At 45.0% G+C, this 19,777-nt stretch overlaps 1 protein-coding gene across 28 annotated transcripts in view; it reads right to left on the bottom strand.

Annotated features, from left to right (window-relative positions):
* Positions 1-1,203: 1,203 nt before the first annotated feature.
* NFIA (nuclear factor I A) overlaps positions 1,204-19,777 on the bottom strand; it is a 520,766-nt gene continuing 502,192 nt past the window's right edge. For 9 of the 28 annotated variants that reach the window (XR_011532492.1, XR_011532489.1, XR_011532488.1 and 6 more), the window contains 2 exons: positions 9,471-9,806; positions 2,702-4,044 (listed from right to left, as the gene is read on the bottom strand). Coding sequence is in view for 19 of the 28 variants with exons in the window: in XM_070592351.1 (XP_070448452.1) it covers positions 3,968-4,044 (77 nt within the window). In the remaining 9 variants the exon portion in view is untranslated. Of the gene's footprint in view, positions 4,045-9,470; positions 9,807-19,777 lie in introns of all 28 variants that reach the window. The other 19 variants (XM_070592350.1, XM_070592360.1, XM_070592355.1 and 16 more) reach the window with 3 other exon arrangements.

Consider the following 19,777-nt stretch of genomic DNA (forward strand, 5'->3'; position numbering starts at 1 on the left):
AGTGACTGCCATGCCAGGGCGTGAAGGAACAGAAAAGTCAGCTCAAACCTCAAAGGAAAGAAAAAGCCTCTGGGATGGACAGGGCGGCACTGGGGAGCGGGCCTCTGCCCCCGAGTGACCAGCAAAGAGCATGTTAGTGGCAGGGGGATGGGCCAGAAAAAAGCATATTAAAAAAATACGGTTTAGTGTTTGTGCCTCTGACTTCAGTTCCCAAAGAAAAAACAGAGAGAGTTATTTGACGGACTTCTCTTTGCCAATATTGTTAATGCCATTTGATGGGAGAGAAAAACTCCAATGTGTGTCGGAACCACACGCCGAGAGCCCTCGGTCTTTCAGTCTACACACCCCAGGTAGCTGGTCTTCCTCGCACGTCTCTGCCTGGCTTTTAATCTAAACAGGTAGACACTCGCATGGTTGGGGTTTCTTTTTTCCTGCTTGATCACACCTGAACTACAGTTTCCTGCTGCTTTCTGGACAATGAAACATGAACAAAAATGTAACTTAGTGTATTTAATACTTAACCCCTGTTCATTATCGCCCTGGACTGCCTCCCTAATGTTTTAAAGCCTTTAAAACATTTTTTTCCTGCAACTCTGTTCAGAGTTCCCTAATTTTAGCTTCATCAAACTTAATACAACAAAATACCTTCAAAAATACAGCATACTTGTAACATCCATTTACAATGGTTTTTCAGTAGACCTATACTTCTCAAGCATAGGAATATGCTATACCATTGAGAGAAAAACTGTATTTAAATACTTACAAAAAAAAAGGAAACAGGAAAGTTTTAAACTTAAATCCAGTTCCCAAAGGTCGGGCGGGGGGGGGGATGGGAAAGAAAGAAAGCAATTCTATGAATGCTGCCTTTGTAAGAACAATCAGAAATTTCACTAGGCTAATTTGACAGAAATTTTCTTCATTTAAACAACATACAAAAATCCTGCATTATAAAATCGGGTAGGATAAATCAGCATAATCAATAAAACTATACAACATACAAATCACATGTCTTCTGAGTCGGCAGTTTATTCTCTCTCTTTGCAGTCATAACTACAACATGCTCACTAAAAACAACTAAAACTGCCCAAACTATTGCTTAGTTTGTTTTGTTTTAAAAAAGGGTGCGATTTTATTGTATATACAACCAATTTACTGGTCATGCCTTGGCTTACTGCAAGGCCCTGACAAAATGTCTGTCTAGGCTTTTTCCCTTCACTGTGAAGCACTGAAAGCTGCTATTTTTTTTTTTTCTTTTTTTAGTGCACATATGTCATAATAAAGTAATGCCCAGCTAAGAGCTATGGGGGAAGGCAAAGGATGCTGGCTGGCTATAGGAAGTGACACCATATACTGACAATCACACCGTACAACAGCGCCAACGACTACTCAACCACTTATCAGACACGTATGAAAATCCAAAATGTTTTATTTTATTTTTTTTTCCTTAAATAGAGATAACCAGTAAACAATTTTCAGAACTTGGAAGTTTAAAAACGTGCATATAAAAATGGGCATTATATACTTTCATTGAATGTGGATTGACTGCAGTCTGCTAAGAAAAATGGGGTGTGGGAGCTGAAGAAAAAGGAAGTTGTCTTTTTTTTTTAAGGCTTGCTTGTGAAAGGAACAGTTGTAAAAACAAAATTGCTTGAAGCAGGGTCAGCTCAGTGCTTCACAGTTTGACTGCTTCTCTAAGAGGAGCCCTTCCTGCACACGTGCATTCAAAAATCACAAAAAAAAGTACAAAGACAAACATCTAAAACACACTGCGTCAAGTGCAGCACTGACTTTGGTCAAATAAAAAAAATAAAAGAAAAATTAATAATCGCTAAGCTTTTCTACACGATATAAGCAGGTATTGCATATTTTCATATATCTGGGGGGAAAATAAAGGAAGACTCCAAATAAATTGTAAAATGCAGCAACATCCAAAATACTGATATTCTAAGCATCTACAGATCTCAGAATAGCACTGCCACTGACCACGAGGACAATAAAGACTACGCCTATCTGCGGAACGACTAACCCTACTCAGTGCTAGGTGTGGAAACTGACGATGGCCGACGTAAAGTCACATTTACAAAAAGTGTCTCCAAATGCTTGACGAGGGAAAACCCCTTTCAATAGAGGAGCGTGTGCAACAATTCCACAAATAATCGCTATCCAGGGCAAGGCACATTGATATGGAATTTTTGTTTTCGTGCAAATTAAGGAAAAAAAACAAAACAAAACAACATCGTTTCGGGGGAAAGATGAGGAGCAAAGTGTCTTCCCAAGAATTTCAGTTACTTGATTGTATAGGACAGCAGTAGAACCCTTCTGAAGGGCTGGAAACATAGTTTAAAGGCAAGTGCCTAAGGAGGGATTACAATATTGTGTCTTAATGCACTCTACTTTATCCTACATTAACTATATAAAAATTAGCGACTAACACTAGAACATGCAGAGCCTCTCCCTGGCGGGCTGCCGCCAGGACGCGTATCTACGTACAGCACAGGAACCTTCTTGACGGTGCCCGGGAAGCAAGGCGCGCTTCGCTGTCTGGTAGAAAAATCACTTGCACTTTTTTTGTTTTTTTTTTTTGTTTGTTTTTTGTGTTTTTTTACATAAGATACAGGACATTTGGGGGTGCAAACTTTTTTTTCCCTAACAAGTACCCTGATCTGAATGGGTACCAGCATTTGTGTCAGTATTGGTTTCATTTTTGTTATTATTTTTTTCCCATAGCCCAGTTCAGGGGTGCAAAGGTCTTTAAAATTTCTGGACAATCTCTGGTACAATGAAGTGTCTGATAACTGATAAATCCTATGTTGCCGAATACATGTAAATATTCTCAGAATTGGCATTATCCATTATAGTGACTTCTAGCTTATAAAATTAACAGATACCATGATTTCATTTTAGTTATGTGCTTTGATAACAGAAAATAATTAATTAGCATTTAATGTAGTTAACATATTGTGGTAAAAGCACCATTAGATTTGTTTTTTTGTTTTTTTTTAAATTTTCCTTCAGTTTTTAAAGGGATACAAGTTTAACAATAAAAAACATAAAAAGCAAAAATAGCTCCCCTTTTTCTTGCAAGGCTGTTTTTTACCCCAATAATTTAGAGTCCTGGGGTGGAAGGACTTGAAAAACAAAAATAGAATTTTCAACAATCTCTATCTTACAAAGATATTTAGCTATCCAATGAAATTGCACTTTACTCAATTCAAAATTCGATTGTTTTGATTGATTCCTGTCAGTTTCTGTCAAAACAGACCATCTTCCCCATTTCCATGTGAATTTGTGTGTCATTGTTGAAAATTGTTGAAAAAAATGGTTTTTTAGATGTAAGTGCAGCATTTCAAAACTTTTAAAAAACTGAATAGTAGTAGTAGTAGTTTGCCATTTCGGATTTGTTCTGCGACGTGAGTGGTTCACTGTCCTTGCGGGCCGTGTTACATGTTTAAGTGCTGAACCAAACCCAACTAAAGGAAAACAAGAAAGGAACATAACTGCATTTTCTTTTTCCAATATGTTACAGAAAAACATTGCCCTTTGACTGTCCCGTAAGTTATATATTGCAGATCTCAGCTACTACAAAAGATTTAGTTCTCTGTGTGCCTCCTGACTGCTCGAGGAGGTGCACAACTGTGGGTAAATCCATGAAATACTGTGAAACGGCCAGGCTCCGTAAGGAGGGTGTGTGACCACGGGGAGTCAGTGAGCAAGCGCACACCTCCCCTCGCCACATCGCCTAATGCTCACGCGACCACGGACACACCTCAGTGTTACAAAGCCCAACCATTTCCAGCACCATATGAGAAAATTACAACAGTCCCTAAAGTATTTAAAAAAAAATCCCAAAAGGTGATGGCCTTTGCTGTTTGACCATATGCTCGCTGTTTGCATGTACGAGTTGATTTGACTCTCCCTCCCACTGACAGTGAGGTTGTAACCACGCTGGGTTGAGGATGCGTCCGTGTTACAGAGTTGAGAAGGGGTCAGGTGGTCTGTCTGGTGGATGGTGGGACGCTGCGACTTTTATCCCAGGTACCAGGACTGGAAGACAAAAGGAAAAGTGCAATTAGAGGTAGAATTTAGAAAGTAATGTATTTTAGAAATTGCCCTTCCACCCATGCAATCAGGATGGAGGAGGGATTTGCTGGGAAAAGCAAAGGAACGATGAGCAGTAAATCCTGAGACACGGAGACTGATCTGACTCCTCTGAAGCTGGAAGTCAGCGGCGGTGCTGGAGTCTGCGATGTTCTGAGCGTGCCCTGTAAACAAAGCATTCGTGCCCACTTGAAATACACATGCGGGACTGGCCGTTGGGTGGGGCAGCTTTGGGGGGGGCAGGAGGATTGATCGTTTTGTTGCTCGTTGTATCCTCAGTGCCAAGCACAGCACCTGGAACAGAAGCTCTCGACACGGAAGCACTAAGTGGAGGGGACGGGTGCAGGGAGGGCCCCGCGGTGGTGCAGGCTGCTCTGGGGTTTCACAGCGCCTCCTCCCAGTGAGCAGGCGCACTGAGTGGCTGCCATGGCCTTGCAGCAGGCAGAGGATGGACAGTGGCCCCAAGACAGCAGAGGGGAAGGGAAGAAGTGCGGTGCCAGGAGCCTGGTGGCTCAGGTGCGTGGCAGCATCTTTCACTCCAGCTCCCTACCTGTGCCTGAGGCAGATGCTACAATGTAAAATGCTCCTTTCAGGCCAATATTCCTAAAACAGTATTTTCAAAAAATGACACAAAGTAACCGAGTGGTACTGAGATTGCACCCTGTCCACTCCTGTTCTGGGCAGAGGGACGGCACGAGGCTGCTGCCCAGTGCCCCTCCTCTTGTGTGCCTGCGGGGCCTGCTACCAGCTGCCTGCTCCTTCCACGAGTCCTCAGCGGACGAGCTTTGGGCAACACTTTCGATGCCAGGATTCCTCTCTGTGAGCTAAACAGAGTGAGCCACTGTGGTCCAACAGCAGAGTCAGCTCCTCAGGGAAAGAAAAAGTACATGGCTTTTGCCAGCTTTTCTCTAGAGATACCCTGCCAAATTCACCGCATTTATCATTATTCACAGAAAAATCATCAACTTCTAGCAAAAGTGCATGCTTCTGAATTCTCTGAGTTGACAGTCTCAGGAAGGGCTACCTCTGGGTTGCTTCAGTCAGATGAAGGTGCATCTATGTCCAAGAGAATCAAGTCGGTAAAGGAAGGATTGGTCTGATCCAGATCAACAGCGAGACCATGGCTACGTGGGGGTCGGTGCAGAATTTCCTGGTCACACAAGCTACCTTTGATTTCCAGAGGGGCTGAGAAACCTAGCCTAAACCGAGAACCACTCATGCTACACATGCTTTTTAGGTGTCATTCTCTGACCCTATGCTCTGAGGACCACAAGAAAGCTCCTGGGCCTGAAGGACGCCATCCCGGCACATACCCACGCCTCAGCCTCACCGGCCGGGAGGACAGGGTAGGACACTCCAAACGGCACCTGGGGAGGTCTCTCCCCAGAGCAGACCCTGGGCCCCTGTGGAGCCTCGTTCTCCCAGGACAACGGTCTCAGACTTGGGGTACGGCGGATAATGCTTACGATTTCTGTTCTCACCCTTTCTAAGTCAGCCGTGGCATTCCAGACTCCCTCCGTCTGACACTGACACTCCCTAGCCGTTCCTGAAGCTGACACGGGGCCCAGCGCGTCAGCAGGGGGAGCAGTTTTCCGTACCACAGTTTCTGGACACAACTCAGAGCTACAAAAATCTGCAGTGCCTCTGCACTTCTCTTAAGAAGCAAAGCAAAAAAAAGTTTCTTCACACATCTTACTATTCAGCGTGTGCCTTGCCGACAAGGTTACCCCAGAGCAGCTCGGTAATCCTTCACTGAAATAGGCTTTATTGATTGCTCTGGTCTATTGTTCTCCTTTCAAGTCCCCCAAGTTCAAGTTCATCCTGGTGTTACATCATGTCTGGTTGCTAAGAGCAACCAGACAGACCCAGACGTGACTATCATTAGCAAGAAACCCTGCGCTCTCCTCCCACCAGCCTTCCAGCGGCTCTGACGTAGCAGGCCCACTGCAAACACATTGAAGTATTTATTCTGCCTAATTTATGACCTACACAGCAAGCAAGACCCCCACTCCAAAAACCAACACTGTTGTATGTTTAATTAATCTGTCTTTCTCTGGCACTTGGGAAAGTTAGACAAAGGACTAATTATTGTGTTTCACTCTCCACACTTTTCTTTGGGGGGTGAATATTTGCATGGGAAAGAAAACTGCAAGGCCCAGCATCGACAGCGCCCCCCCAGCCCTTTTTTTCTTTTTGCCCTATTGACATTTCATGAAATACTTTAGCTGCTTAAGGGAATTAGAAAAAAAATGCGATGTGAATGTTACTCCTTCTGAGTTGGTATTCAGTAACACAAATCAACTCATGACATGTTTAAATTTAAATGCTAACCACACACTCTCAGAGTTACTTTAAAGGTTAGTTTTTAATCAATAGAAGTTGCTGACTCCGGGTTTTTGAGCTGTACACTGCAGCTCTTGGCTTTTGTCTAACGTTAAAGCTTTCAAACTTTTTTTCCTTGAGATGATTTTAGCAATGATTTGCAGACACAGAAGGCTATTGTGCTCTGACCAGCAACATGTCAATCGAGGTCGAGCTGCCCTGTGGTGGGGTGTCAATGTGACTCCTGAAGGCATGGGTTGGGGGTCTTTAATAACCCATGAAAAAAACTTAATTAACCCTTTCAGGCCCAAACCAAAACCTATTCTTAAACTTTTTCACTCTTATAATTTGACCATTAGTACTTATTTCGACATCACACTAATCTTCATGACAATTAACCCAGCTCCTTGACCAAGGCTCTCCAGAATGAGAAGTCAGTTGGTTAGGGAAGCACACAGTGAATTATTTTTTGAGGGGAATGAGGTCTCTTTCATTAAATCATTTACCTGCAGAGATGGCAGATAAACAGTTATAATAATAAAACAATTTTATCCATTTTTCCGAATTTTCTCATGATCAACTTGTAGCTAAAGATGCTTCTAATTCCATTTTGATGAGAGTGACAGTCACACATGCATAAGCCCCTGATTTCTACAAACTTCCATGAACTACTAACACCACTACATGGATAAGATAATGTTTGGAAAAGCCCATTTTTCTCTTGTGAAATTTTCTTATAAAATCTATGTGAGCAGTGCATAATAGAAAGCATTACTTGAAGAATGATTCTGAGCATTTTCTTCTTGGGTCATACAGGAAAAATACAGAAGAAATCTGAGACTGTTAAATTGCTGGTGTTGAGCAGCAAATCAATGGGAAAATGTTGCCATGATAAAATTCATTTAGGAAGGGTCAAAAAACTGTCTTCATTTACTGACATAAGCTTTCCTTTCACATGGTTTCTGCCTTTGCATTTTATAGCCCTTAATCCAACCTCCTGTATCCAGATGGACTACAAAGGAGCCTCTGTCCTTATCTGCAGCGAGCTCCAATACTACACCACCATCCAGGGCGATGCTATCTCGATACATTTACATTAAGGAAGTAAACACAGAGCTTTGATCTGTTTTTTTCTCAGGAAAGCTCAGCTGTGGCTGTCTTGGAGGTCCATAAATCCCCACTCCCACAAAGCCTCCAGTTAAGTAAAATCACTCTGTTACAGTCACACTTTCTACAGTTTGGGATGTGCTGGGGAAGGAGGGTATTGTCCTCTCCCAGTGTTCAAGGTGAAACATCAAAAGGGAGTGCAGCCCAGGACCAGAGCTCAGCTCTCCTCTTCTCCAGTCAAAGAAGTAATCTCATCAGGTTGGAAAGTGCTGACTAAGGATTTAATAAAGTGCCTGCAGATGTGGCGTCTCTAAGGTATTCAACTCATGTAATGCAAAACAGCTCCACAGTGAACGTGCTATAAAATTTCATTTAACCATTGCAGGGCGACTTTCTTCCCCTGCGTGCTCTAAGGAGTTTTATCACACTTCCCGCCCCGTAATTTACGGCTCCGTGGAAGTTCTAACTTCATTCTGCCGGGACCCTGGAGTACTCACAGTGGTCAGGTTTTACGACCCACAGACAGCATCTAGCAGGCATCCTAAGCAGGAAGCCCGTGGGGCAGCGGGCACCTGACAGGGTAGGCTCCGCCCCTCCTCTGCCACAGGAGAGCGGTCCGGAAACTGAGGCTGTCTTCCAAAATCTGGTCATGAGCTTGCCGAGACACAGGTGATGACAACTCAACTCCTTGGTTAACAACAAACACCCTAATGAGAATAACGACTTTTTAAAAGGCCTCTGATATACTTGCCTCACTAAGAGGGCAGGATGCACATTTAGAAACAAAAGGAAACACAAGTCTGTCTGAGATAGCTATATTTCACTTCAAGCAAAAAAAGGAGAGGGTGCTGGGGGAGGTGGGGGTGGGGAGGGCGGAACAGACTGTGATGCAGCAGAATCTGTTTTCCAAATTAAAAAGTTAAACAAAGGCCCCAGGGCGAAGTTGAACAGTGCGGAAGGAGGCTGTTGATGTGGAGTCCAGAACCGGGTGTGGCGCTTTGCTTTCTTCTCCAGGCAAGGCGGGTTATCTAAGGACACTCACACACAAAACAGAAACACGCAAATCAGGGGACCTGGGCCCCACACCCGCAGACCTGACTCTCCATCGGCCCCAAAAGAAGATGCTGCCCACCAACATGTCCTGAGCTGCCATCACCATTCTCATTTCCCTCTAGAGGAGATGCTATCTCCACTGGGTCACACTAATCCAGTCATTTCTGGCTTCCTGCTCTTGTTTGGATGAGCTATCAGCCCAAATGAGTTGTCCTTGGCAAATCAGCCAAAGCCTGGTCATCTCCTCCGTCCCTTTCCAATACAGTGGAAGTGGACAGGGCCTCTGAGTGGACACGCCTAGGTTCTCATGTTGGAATACCCCATTTGGAGCATTTCTTCACTCATTCAGCAAGTAGGAGGAGACTGCTGTGTGCTTGGCGCTCTGGATGCTGAGCTCTGGGGACACAATGAGCACAATCAACACAGTACCTGCTCTCAAGGAGTCATCGTGCAGAAAGACGGCACTGGGTTTTAGACTTCTGTACCTTTCAGGATTCCTCACGGTAAGAGCTTTATGAACTTATGTCAACTCATCAGGCGGAGTGTCCAGTGTCCGAGGACCCAGGATTGAGTCCTACTTTTCCACTGAATAGTTGGGCAACTTCAATAAGCGGTCTCTGTCCTCGGGCCCCCAGAGGACTGGCGAGGACCATTCTGCATCACACGAGAGGAGAACAGTTTTCACCCTGGTTTCTTCTGAAAAAGGTGACATTCTGTACACAGGAGTCAGTTATTGGTACTGCCAGCCAGAGGCTTTGATCTCCACAGTCATTTTTCCTGCCTGATTTTGTTAATTAAAGAAAGCCTGTTTTCAATAACACTAAACCAAAGCTTGTTCATTGCGCAGGAAACTATTAAAACGCTAATGGGCCGAGATTGGCCCTGCTTACCTTTGTGGCCTTATCTTTTCACCGCTTGTGCTCAACACTTGTGCTGTGTTAAACTTCTTCCAGATCCCCCAAAGCCAAGCGCTCTCCCCCGCTGGGCCTTGGCACGGGCTGCAGCTCCTGCTTGGTCTGGCTAACACCCGCTAGTCCTTGCCTTCTCAGATGGCAGTCCCGTCTTGCTCAGGGTCTTTCTCCAGGCCTTCAGTCCGGGGTTGAGCTCTGTCACGGTCACTGAACTGCAGCTACCCGTGTGCTCCCTGAGAACACTGACGTTCTTCTTGCAGGTGGCATCCCCAGTGTCTCGCCCTGTGGTGGGCACAGAGCAGGCCCTACGAAACACTGTTGAGGAAGGAAGGAGGGAACGAGCTGTTTCCAAGGTTCCCAAAGCCTGAGGTCGGCTCCCCAGCAAGGCTCTCACACAGATGAGTCCTAGCACGGCTGTGCCACATCCACGCTCCCGCCACACATCCACGTCCCCCAGATGACAGGCCCTCTCCCGAGGGACACAGGTCTCACGAGCTGCCTGGGCCTTTCTGACTGAAGAGCTGTTGCCAGTGGCCTTGGTAGCATGTGCAAAGTTTGTACCGTGGACTGCTGCCTGCTCACTACAAGCCCAGAGCAGTCGTCCAAACCACTGCTCCCTGGAGAGGGCCCATGCTGCTCGCAGCCAGACCTCCATTTGTTTCAAACCTCAAGATGGGAAAACACTCATCTTTTTACCCAATAAGCCAGCCAGCACCTCCAAACCTTGAGAGCACATACACAAGCCAATTATTCCGACTGTTGTTCCGAAGTCTGAGTCTTTCACCAGATTCCAATCTGCCCTAGTCTCTGCCTCACCTTCAAATACCTTTTTTTTGGTCTCCCTTTACATTTTCATCCAGTAATCTTTTACCTAGGAAAGCAAAGACTTCTGAGTTGGAAACTGCGCTCTGGCTCACTCGCCTCTGCCCTGCAGACCTCCTGGGGGGCTGTGCACAGTGGTGGAGGTGGGAATCCAGTTCACAGAACCCCATCACTAAAGCCGCACACCATGACGGACGAGTGAAATGACCTTAGGCAGGTCGGCTAGCACCTGGGTCTCAGTTTTAGTCTCCGTAAAATGGAGATCACTTTATCAGTCTTTGTGGGGATTAAACGAGCAGAGAGAGGCAAGTGCAGAGAACCAGAACGCCAGGTGGAGGTCCTCTGACTGAACGGTGGCGCCTAAAGGCCCACGTGAGAACTGAGGGGACCAGCTCCCTCGGAAAGGAATGGCTCAACAGGCGGCTTCTCTTCTTGAATGACAGAATTTCTCACTTAAAAGTAGCAGCTGTGTCAGCTCCATTCCCCAGTTGCAAGAGAAAGTTCTTGAGAAAATAAAAATCTGTCTTTAATTGCAGTATTAAAATCAGAGTGCGAAACCAGCAACACAAAAGGAACTGGCTCAAGTTTGTGAGCGGCATTTGGCCCTGGACTTGGAGGCTAAAATGCAGCCTCAGAAGGGGGGTGAGGGTCGGGCAACCAAGTGGGACAGAAACAATCCTATTTCGGTTTTTGTTAGCGAATGGCATACTACACAGATCAGAGACTTCTTATAAAATAGAAACCCCCACTGTACACAAAGCACAGGAAAATGTGAGGAAAAAAGGGAAAAACTAAAAGCAGCTTAGGGTGTGTTAACGCTGCTATTCTGTCAGCTTAAAGAGTATTTTATGCTTGATCAACAGCTCTTTTTTATTGTGCTTTCCTTTCTTTCATTCAGGACTTCAAAGGCAGCCCCACCAGCCTACCTGCCCTTCTGGAGCCGCCTGCGAGGGCCCTAATGAAGCTGGGCTCTGGGAGCCAGAGACCCCCGTGGACACGGCAGTTCAAAGGGAATATTTCAACAATGATTACATTTTGTAAATCTTTTTATGAAAGAGACAGCTTATTTCCTGCTTTTTCATGAAAAATAGATTCTACCCATTAAAGTGAGCCCGCGCCACGGAAACTGCTGGAGCTCCAAGGTGCAGCACGGGATGAAGGGGCAACAGCCGATGAAATTGCCCCGAGTCCCCATCTCCTTAGCCATGATGGCGCCACCAGAATCTCTGGGTGGAGCCCAGATAGAGCGCTGGACGCTCCACTGTGGGAAATGCAGTGGACGGTGCTCTGCCGTTCACTTTGTATTGGGTCTTGTATTTATTATTTGTTCTTTTGTAGTTTTCGATTCTACAAAGTCCAACCAAATATCAGAAGGCATCAGGCAACCCCTTTTATTGCAAAAGAAAGAGAAAGATTTTAGCTACAGATTCATTAAATGTTGTATTTTAACACCCTGATACAGGACAAACCTTTTTCCATATGGCAGTTAGCCATAAAAAAGCCGGCTCTGGTCTGAAGATACAATACAGGCTTTCTTACTGGCCTGCCCTGGGGGCAAAGACAAGGATGGCAGCCCAGCCCTTTGTAATCTTTGATTCAACATTAAAATAATCTTTCTCCTAGTGTTTCCTTCTTTTATTTTTGGTGGCCGGGAGAGTTGGGGAGAGCAGGGAAGGAAGAGAATATGGTTTCCTGGGGAGCTATGAAATGAGAAAAATGTATGTTTTCTACCCATCAGACTCCGATTTTAATTAAGTGCCTGTTGTCTAACAAGTGCAGACAGTGGCACGTGGGGCTGGCCCGGTGGTGGCCCAGGAGGTAAACTTCTTGTCTGAAGGCGAGGCTGGGGCTGTGGCTTGGAGCTCAGCAGAGCGTGGCCACATTACAATGGTCATTCTGCCAGGCTCCCTCCCGGCTCCCCCAGCTGAAGGCTCTTCCCAACAGGACTCAGGTTTGCAGCATTTCTATCACCGAGAGTTCACGTTCAACTGTGCAGGTGGATGGAGTCTAGCAAGGGGAAAACCGACACTAAAGTGAAAAGCCGTTATTCCCAAAATTCTCCCAGAGACATCCTGCCATTGAATGACAGAGGATCTGGTACTCTGCCAGAGACCAGTTCCCAAACTCTCCTTTCAGCCAAGGAGCCCTCAGCACTGGATGGCATCTGCCGCCTTAGGATGTTCCCACCCCAGCTGGCGGGGCCCTGATCACAGGTCCTGGCTTCTCATCCCTCAATCCTCCTCTGTTCAGCATCCCGCATCCTTCCTCCTGTCATCTTCAGTCGCACTTCCTGCCTCTGCTCACCCCTCAAGCCAGTCCTCTCCTGTCCCCACCTGCGTTTGAGCCCCTGTAGGAACTCGGGCAGAGCCTCCTCTCTCAAAGGCTACACAAACCAGCAGTCCTCCCTCCTCCATTCACTGGGATTAGGAGAGGAAGTGAGAAGAAGCACTCAGCTGCAACCAAAGGCCGGATCCACGGCTGGAAGATGGCTCCCTCGCGAGCCGATGGACCGAGGCCTGCAGGATGACGTGGACAGAATGTAGAGGAAGCCATAGCATCTCAGTCCTCAGATCCATGAGGAGAACGAGTGAGACGGAACACAGCACAGTGTGAGTCAGCGACCCTGGTTTCAGTCCCAGCCTGAGCACCAGCAGTGGGGGCCCCAGGCACCCCACGAGGCCGTGCTGAGCACATTACAGAGCCTCCACTCCTGTGCCTTCTTCCTGGCCGGCTCCCACAGTCGCTGATTCCAGGAGGCGTCTCTCCCTCGTTCACAGTGTAGACGTGCTCTTGGCAGGTCAAACTCGTCACAGCCTTCACCGAGGCCAGTGTAGGCTTGACCATGGAAAAAGTCAGAGACCTAAGTTCCAGCCTGTGGCTTCAGGGATCCAACTTCGCTTATCTGCAGCACGGCCTCAGCACATCAGTTATCACAGCATTTGGGGAGCAAATAACAAATACAACAAGACAAAAATGACTTTGAAATACTAGCCCGACATGTAAGCAGCATTGTACTGGCTGCACTGATGGGATCTAGACAGCATGATCAGATCAGGGCTTCATCCGAGCCAATGACCTGGACAAAAATGGATGATTTCCCCAGGCCCCGCCAAAGCTCTATGTGACACCCCAAAAGGGCAAACCAGGGATCCTGAACAATGCTTTCCTCCTCCTTCTGAAAACAGGGTAGGATTTAGGGTTTTACGGCAACAAAACTTGTCTTTGTTAAGACGTGACTTGCAAAACAAACCCACATGAGGGAGTTGGCGGTTTCAAATGACGGTACTTTTTTTTAAATGCTGAAACAGCAAACGCTTTTTATGTTCAGATTTATTTCCTTCTAAATTTGTAGATGAAATTTACAACTAAGCAATATTCATTACTATAAACAATTAGATTCTTCCTGAACACTTTCAGGGAAGTGAGTAGGACCCCCCCTGGTGGGGCAGGGGTGAGGAGCTGTGTGAAGGTGACGGTCCCACAGCGTCAACAGTCTGAGTGCAGGGTCTTACCACGATCTGGATGCGTACAGCGTGCACGTGGTCAACAGAGTTATCTGGCTTCCCTGTTGGGAATCCATGCTTCTTGGAGAGAGGTAACATCATTCTAACGCAAGAAAATTCAATCCATTTCTATCATTTTAGTAATGACTTTAGAGACAGTGGAAATATCATATGCAAAGATTGCTAAAGACAGATTTAAGGATGTTTTCTATAAAAACAAGCATGCAAACAAAATCATTTACTTTGCTTTCAGGTAGATTCTACTTGGTGGTGCTCTCCCAGTAACTGAGTTAGGAACAGACTCAGCACTCATTCACACAGTGTGAATCTGGAATAGCTACACTCCTCTACTATTGCTTTATTTTAATGAAACCAATTACAGATTGGATGATAATTCTATGTTCACTGGCTCCTTAAATACCCTTTTCTCTTGTTAAATCACCATAGATTCTAGCGTTCATTTGCAAGAATGGCGGAAGTTCAAATGACACATATTAACTTTCCATCTGATTCTGCAATCACCAAAATCTTGCAGCTGTGCCACCTTGTGCTACCTTAGAAGATGGTTCAGTGAAAAAATACTTGAAGATTTCTCCTTCTTTCAAAGAAGTAAATTGTTTGAGCTAAAATATGGCTTCTTGTTCTACTGCATCAGTCCTTCTGCGGTGTTCTTCAGGAACATGTTTACGAGTTCAAATTCAGGTTTAAACAAGATAAAACACTGCTCAGGAGTCTATAACTCAGCCTCATTTACACGGGCTCCTTCTGAACTCTGCCGGCTGTGGTGTGCGAGTTTCCAAGGCATGGCGGAGGAATGCTTTCCAGCTGGAACCTACACAGCTTTCTTAGGCACTGCAGATGCAGAGTAGGCAGCACCCAAGTGTGGTTGGTATTGAAAGTTTCCTCAAAGCTACTATAAAGTCAAAGAAAGAGAAAAAGAAAAACAGGGCGGGGGCCAAGAGAGCTGCATCTTCTTAATTTTCCCTGTAAGGCTGTGGAGTTAGCATTCCAGTTAAAAGGTAACAGACTCTAGACGTGCATTCTAGAATTCCAGAGCCATGACTTCGAATTTCTCTGCAATCATTTTCAGCTCTTTGTGGAAATGGTCATTCATATTTATTATCTCCCAACATAAAACCTAAGCTTTGATTAAACTATTCTTCTGCCTTGAAAATGCAGTTAAAAGTGTCATGAAGATAAATGTCCCTGACTCAGAAGGGATCCCACATTATTTTACGAAAAAACCTAAAGGCTTTTTGAGGTCAAAAAGCTCTCAGGGATTTTCCAGCCAATCAAGGTACACTAGGGAGGAAGAAATGGCTATTTTTGGTTTACAGCCAGGAAGAGTTGAGGAGGGATTCTGATGCTCACAGGGAACAGTTTGGAGAGTGGTGTTTCCCTGGCTGACTGAGGCTGAGACTCAATCCCCATACTAAGCACAGGCCAGGAGTCCAGACGGTCTTTGTGAACAGAAACGGAAAGAGACCTGGGGAAACAGTACCAGGGACCATGCCAGTCAACTTCTCTCTGAATTTGAGTTTATCTAGCAAGACAGTGGGTACACTAGTTCCCCCATATCCTTGGGGGATACATTCCAAGGCCCCCAGTGGATGCCTGAAACCATGGATGCTACCAAACTCTATACATACTATGCTTTTTTCCTATGAATACATACTGTGAAAAGTTTAATTTATAAATTAGGCACAGTAAGAGATTAACAACAATAACTAATAATAAAATAGAGTAATTTAACAACATACTATAATAAAAATTACCGTAGAGTTTAGCAACTTCAGCATAAGACTTTTTTTCTTTCCTTATTGAGAACTTTCACCTTTTCACTTAAAGGAAGCACTTCACAGCTTCTCTTTGGCATATCCAAATTGCCAGCATCACTACTCTTGTGCTTTGGGGCCAATTAAGGAAAATAAGGGTTCCCTGCACACAAGCACTGTGATTCTGTGACAGCTGATCTGATGACCAAGACGGTTACTAAGTGACTCATGGGCGGGTGCTGTGCACAGCATGGATAGCTGGACAAAAAGGATGATACACCTCCTGGTCAGGATGGAGGAAGACGGTGTGAGATTTCAAGATTTCATCACACGACTCAGAATAGTGTGCAATTTATAACTTATGAATTGTTTATTTCTGGAATTTCCCATTTAGTATTTTCAGACCACAGTTGTCTGTGGGTAACTGAAACCAGGGATAAGGGGAGACTACTGTAGAGCAGTAATAAACCAATGCTGCAACGCCTGAGAGTCACTCTCCAGCATCTCTTTATGCCGGAGTTCTTCCTCATAGGTGCGCGTGCCCAGCAGACTGTAAGCTGTGGCACTCGCGGGAGCCTGAGTTCAGCAGCTGCACCCTGCAGTGATGTGTGATGAGCCAGACAAGGAGGCCAAAAGTCAGTGCTGCTGTGGAGGTTCAGAGAAGAAACTACCTGGCTTGGGGTGGATGGACTGAATCCATGGTGAATTTGGGCCTCCATTTGTGCCTCTGATAGGAAGGGATTGAGACCACCTTCCTAGCGTGGTGGCCGCAAGGATGAAATGAAATAGCACGTGAGGGTCTGCTGTCTCTTAACTGGACTGTGGAGAGCTGATGCTGTTCATTCTCTTCTTCAGTTTCTTTCCTGGCATGGGGAAGACAGAGACTTTGTATGCTAGACTGAGTGCAGCAACGGGCAGTCATTTTTCTTGGATAAATATGGTAATAGCACGAGTATGCTGGCTATATGCTTTTTGCTCAATCTCCTGAACTGAGCCTAGCTCAAATGCTGAAAAACATTAGGGATTTTCTCAAAACAAATTAGATGTGAACATGCTTCCAAATAAAACCCTTTGCTATGAAAACAGGAAGTTTGCTCTACCGGATAAGGACAGGCATAAAAGTGGAACCCATTTAGATGATACTCTGTAGAAACGGGTGGTAAAACTGGTTTCTTATTGGGCAGCAGTTTAGTCACAGCGGCTCAGCGGACTCGGGGCTCACAGCCCTGAGTTTCTCAGGTTCAGTCAGGACCGACTGGCCAATCTGCAGAAGAGGACAACTTGCATAGGAGACAGCCTCCAGCGGTCAGCCAACCCAAGTTACTGAGAATCACGTGTTCCTTCTTTCATCTAGTTTTAGTTTCTCTTCTTTCTTTTTCATAAACATCTGTCTAATTTTGGCTCATTCTCCACTGCCCTTTGGACCTCTGCTGTTAAGGGTTGCTATAGGAAACAAATTAAACATAACTGCCAATGTTACTTTTTTTCAAAGCAACTCTGGCAAAATGGTGGATGGGAGGAATTTGAAACTCAAAATGGTTTCCAGATTTTCTGGAGGATTTAATTTATCTATGTGGATATTAATTATTTTGAAGACAAAATAATTTGATAGTTGACTTGGTAGTTCAAAAAGCTTTACAATCATCAATACGTGGTTAGGTAGAAGCAGACCTAATGTTATTTAATTCATGCTGAATCTTACGGTAACCGTTGCCTCATCTTTCTACAATTTTCTTTAAGAAACAGGGGACACCAAATGTGGAAACATGCTCGCTTGATGGAGCTACACAGAAGGCACAGGATGAAGAGGACAAGCTGTCCCCTGGAAGTGGATCAGGCATTTGGAGAAGCTGCCTTCTTTCTTCCACTCTTTTAGAGTGAGTTACTCAGCAGATGCAATCTCGCATCTTACCATGGAGCTCAACTCAAAGAGCAGACAGGGAGGGTGCAAAGGGACAGAGCAGATTCGACAGCACTGACCCCAGGGCTGAGGAGTATTAATGAATTCCATGAGAAGCTCCACGCTGCCCTTCTTGGTTTACAAAGGTCACTGTGACGCAAGGCCCAGGGGACAAGCTAAGCAAATAGCCTTCCTGGAAGATGCCCGGGAGAGGGGAAGAAGGGTGTTATTAGGAGGCTTGGGTGAAGGGAATTTGGTACAGCTCTAGACTTTGATAGGAAAAAATATTTGGGAAGAGGCCAACTGAGAGATACGGCATGGCCCTAGCTGAACGGTACCGACGTGACAAACAGCAACCCTCAGAGCTATGCAGACACCAGAGAACAACCGGCAGATATGGAAATCATCCTAAGATGTGAACTTGTACCTCTCACCACTTCATTGTCACTATATTTCAAAATATTTGTCCAGAAAGGCATACAAAGCCTGTCAAGTTAAAGTAATCCTAATGAGCAATTTTAGTTTTATTCTTATTAAACAATTTCAATTTAATTAAAGTGAGCACAGAAATTAGTCAAAATTACAAATATCAATGTTGAACTTCAAATCAAAGGTCCTCCCTACCCCCTGCCTCTTACAGAAGCACTTTAAAGTGCTTGCCTGGGAGAGTGGATGGAAATTTAAGTTTTGTCTGCACTGAGAAGGACAGAAGTTAGAAAAATATGCAACCAAAGCCATCCAGGGGCACAGACAGAGCACAGGTTCCATACACACCCATGCGCGCAGGGCCACGTGGCCACGCGTGAAGACAAATCCTGCAGGGGACTGTGAGCCGCTTGCTTTTGTTCCCCAGGATTCCAGGGCACCCGGGGCAGTCTACTGGACCTGGGCTTTTATAAAACCTTTGTGGAACAGAAGACATGCACCCGTTTCCTAAGCCACATACCAACCTGGCAGTCCCATCCCTCCCTGGAGTCAGACCCCGCACTGTGAGCGCTTGCCTTTGGCCCGCAGTGCGAGCTCCACCTTGTCTCACCAAACTGGGCTTCAGCTCTTTCTCAGAGGTGCTGCTTTATTAAAACGATACGCACTTTATTCCAAAATGCACTTAAAGTCATACCTGAAAAAGGACGGGGTCTGGAGTAGATAATCTTTAAGGAAATTATCAGCTTCAGTATTCTGGATTTCTCTAAATTTGAAAAATACAGTTATCTTAAAGTGGATTTGACAATGGTATGGGGTACATGTGTCTGAGTCATCCTATAAAGACATTTAAATAACCCTTCTTCTCTCAATAAGAATTCAAAGGAGACGGGATACACAGCTCCAAAAACTTGAGGAACAACAGGACCTGCAAATGGGTTTTTTTCCTAGAAAGAGGAGGGGCAGGGGCCGTGCAACAGAAAAAGACATAATAAAAGAAAGGCGTGTTCATTTTTTTGTATTTAAAAAACTCGTACTGGTGAATCATACTGACCAAGAGGTCTGTAGGGTCACAGACTCCTGGTTTTAGAAGAACGTTCCATGTGGTGTAAGGTGCTACGTTATTGCTCTTATCCATAAAACAGTACAAGTTCCTTTCCCACAAGGCAGCCTTCATCCACGATCCTCCATCTCAACTTGTTCACAATCGTATCTGAGAATAATTTGATGGCAATCAACCCACTATCACTGTTTGGGGACATTACAGGAAGACAGCCGAGTAATTTAACAATACAGTTGACTAGTGTAATAATCATCATTAAATTTAGTCACGAGAGTGGGATTCCCTTACCTCTGTTAATGGCCACGGACAATTCATCTCTTGACTGCCAGTGGAGAAATGGTTTTGAAATATTAACTTCTGCCCCATGGGAATGACACTAAGGCCATCACATTTACTTTTTGACCTTCACGGAACAGCATGATCCTAATCCCTTGATTTTATAATCTTAACTTGGAAACATTAAAATATGGATTGACTCCAGTTGGCAGGAATCTTTATGTTCTTTTCACTAAAAAAGCTATAAATCCAATGGTTGACCTTTTATTTCCAGGTCACAAATGACACCCACTCACTTTTGTCCCTTCACATAGGATTTATGTTAGGGTCTACAGGTATAAGCCATGAAACTTGAACTTTAAAGAAATGTCTTTCAAAGATGTGCACTTAACCAAAAATTTCCCACAAAAAATTAGCCGATGGCCTTTTCAAAACAGCTATTCCATCCTCAGGTTCATAGCTGGCCTCAACTGAATCTATATTTCACTTGTTGTAAGTTTCTTCTAGTACTATCATTTTTCTGA

This window comes from Equus przewalskii, chromosome 24, assembly GCF_037783145.1.
Source record: "Equus przewalskii isolate Varuska chromosome 24, EquPr2, whole genome shotgun sequence".
Classification (NCBI taxonomy): domain Eukaryota; kingdom Metazoa; phylum Chordata; class Mammalia; order Perissodactyla; family Equidae; genus Equus; species Equus przewalskii.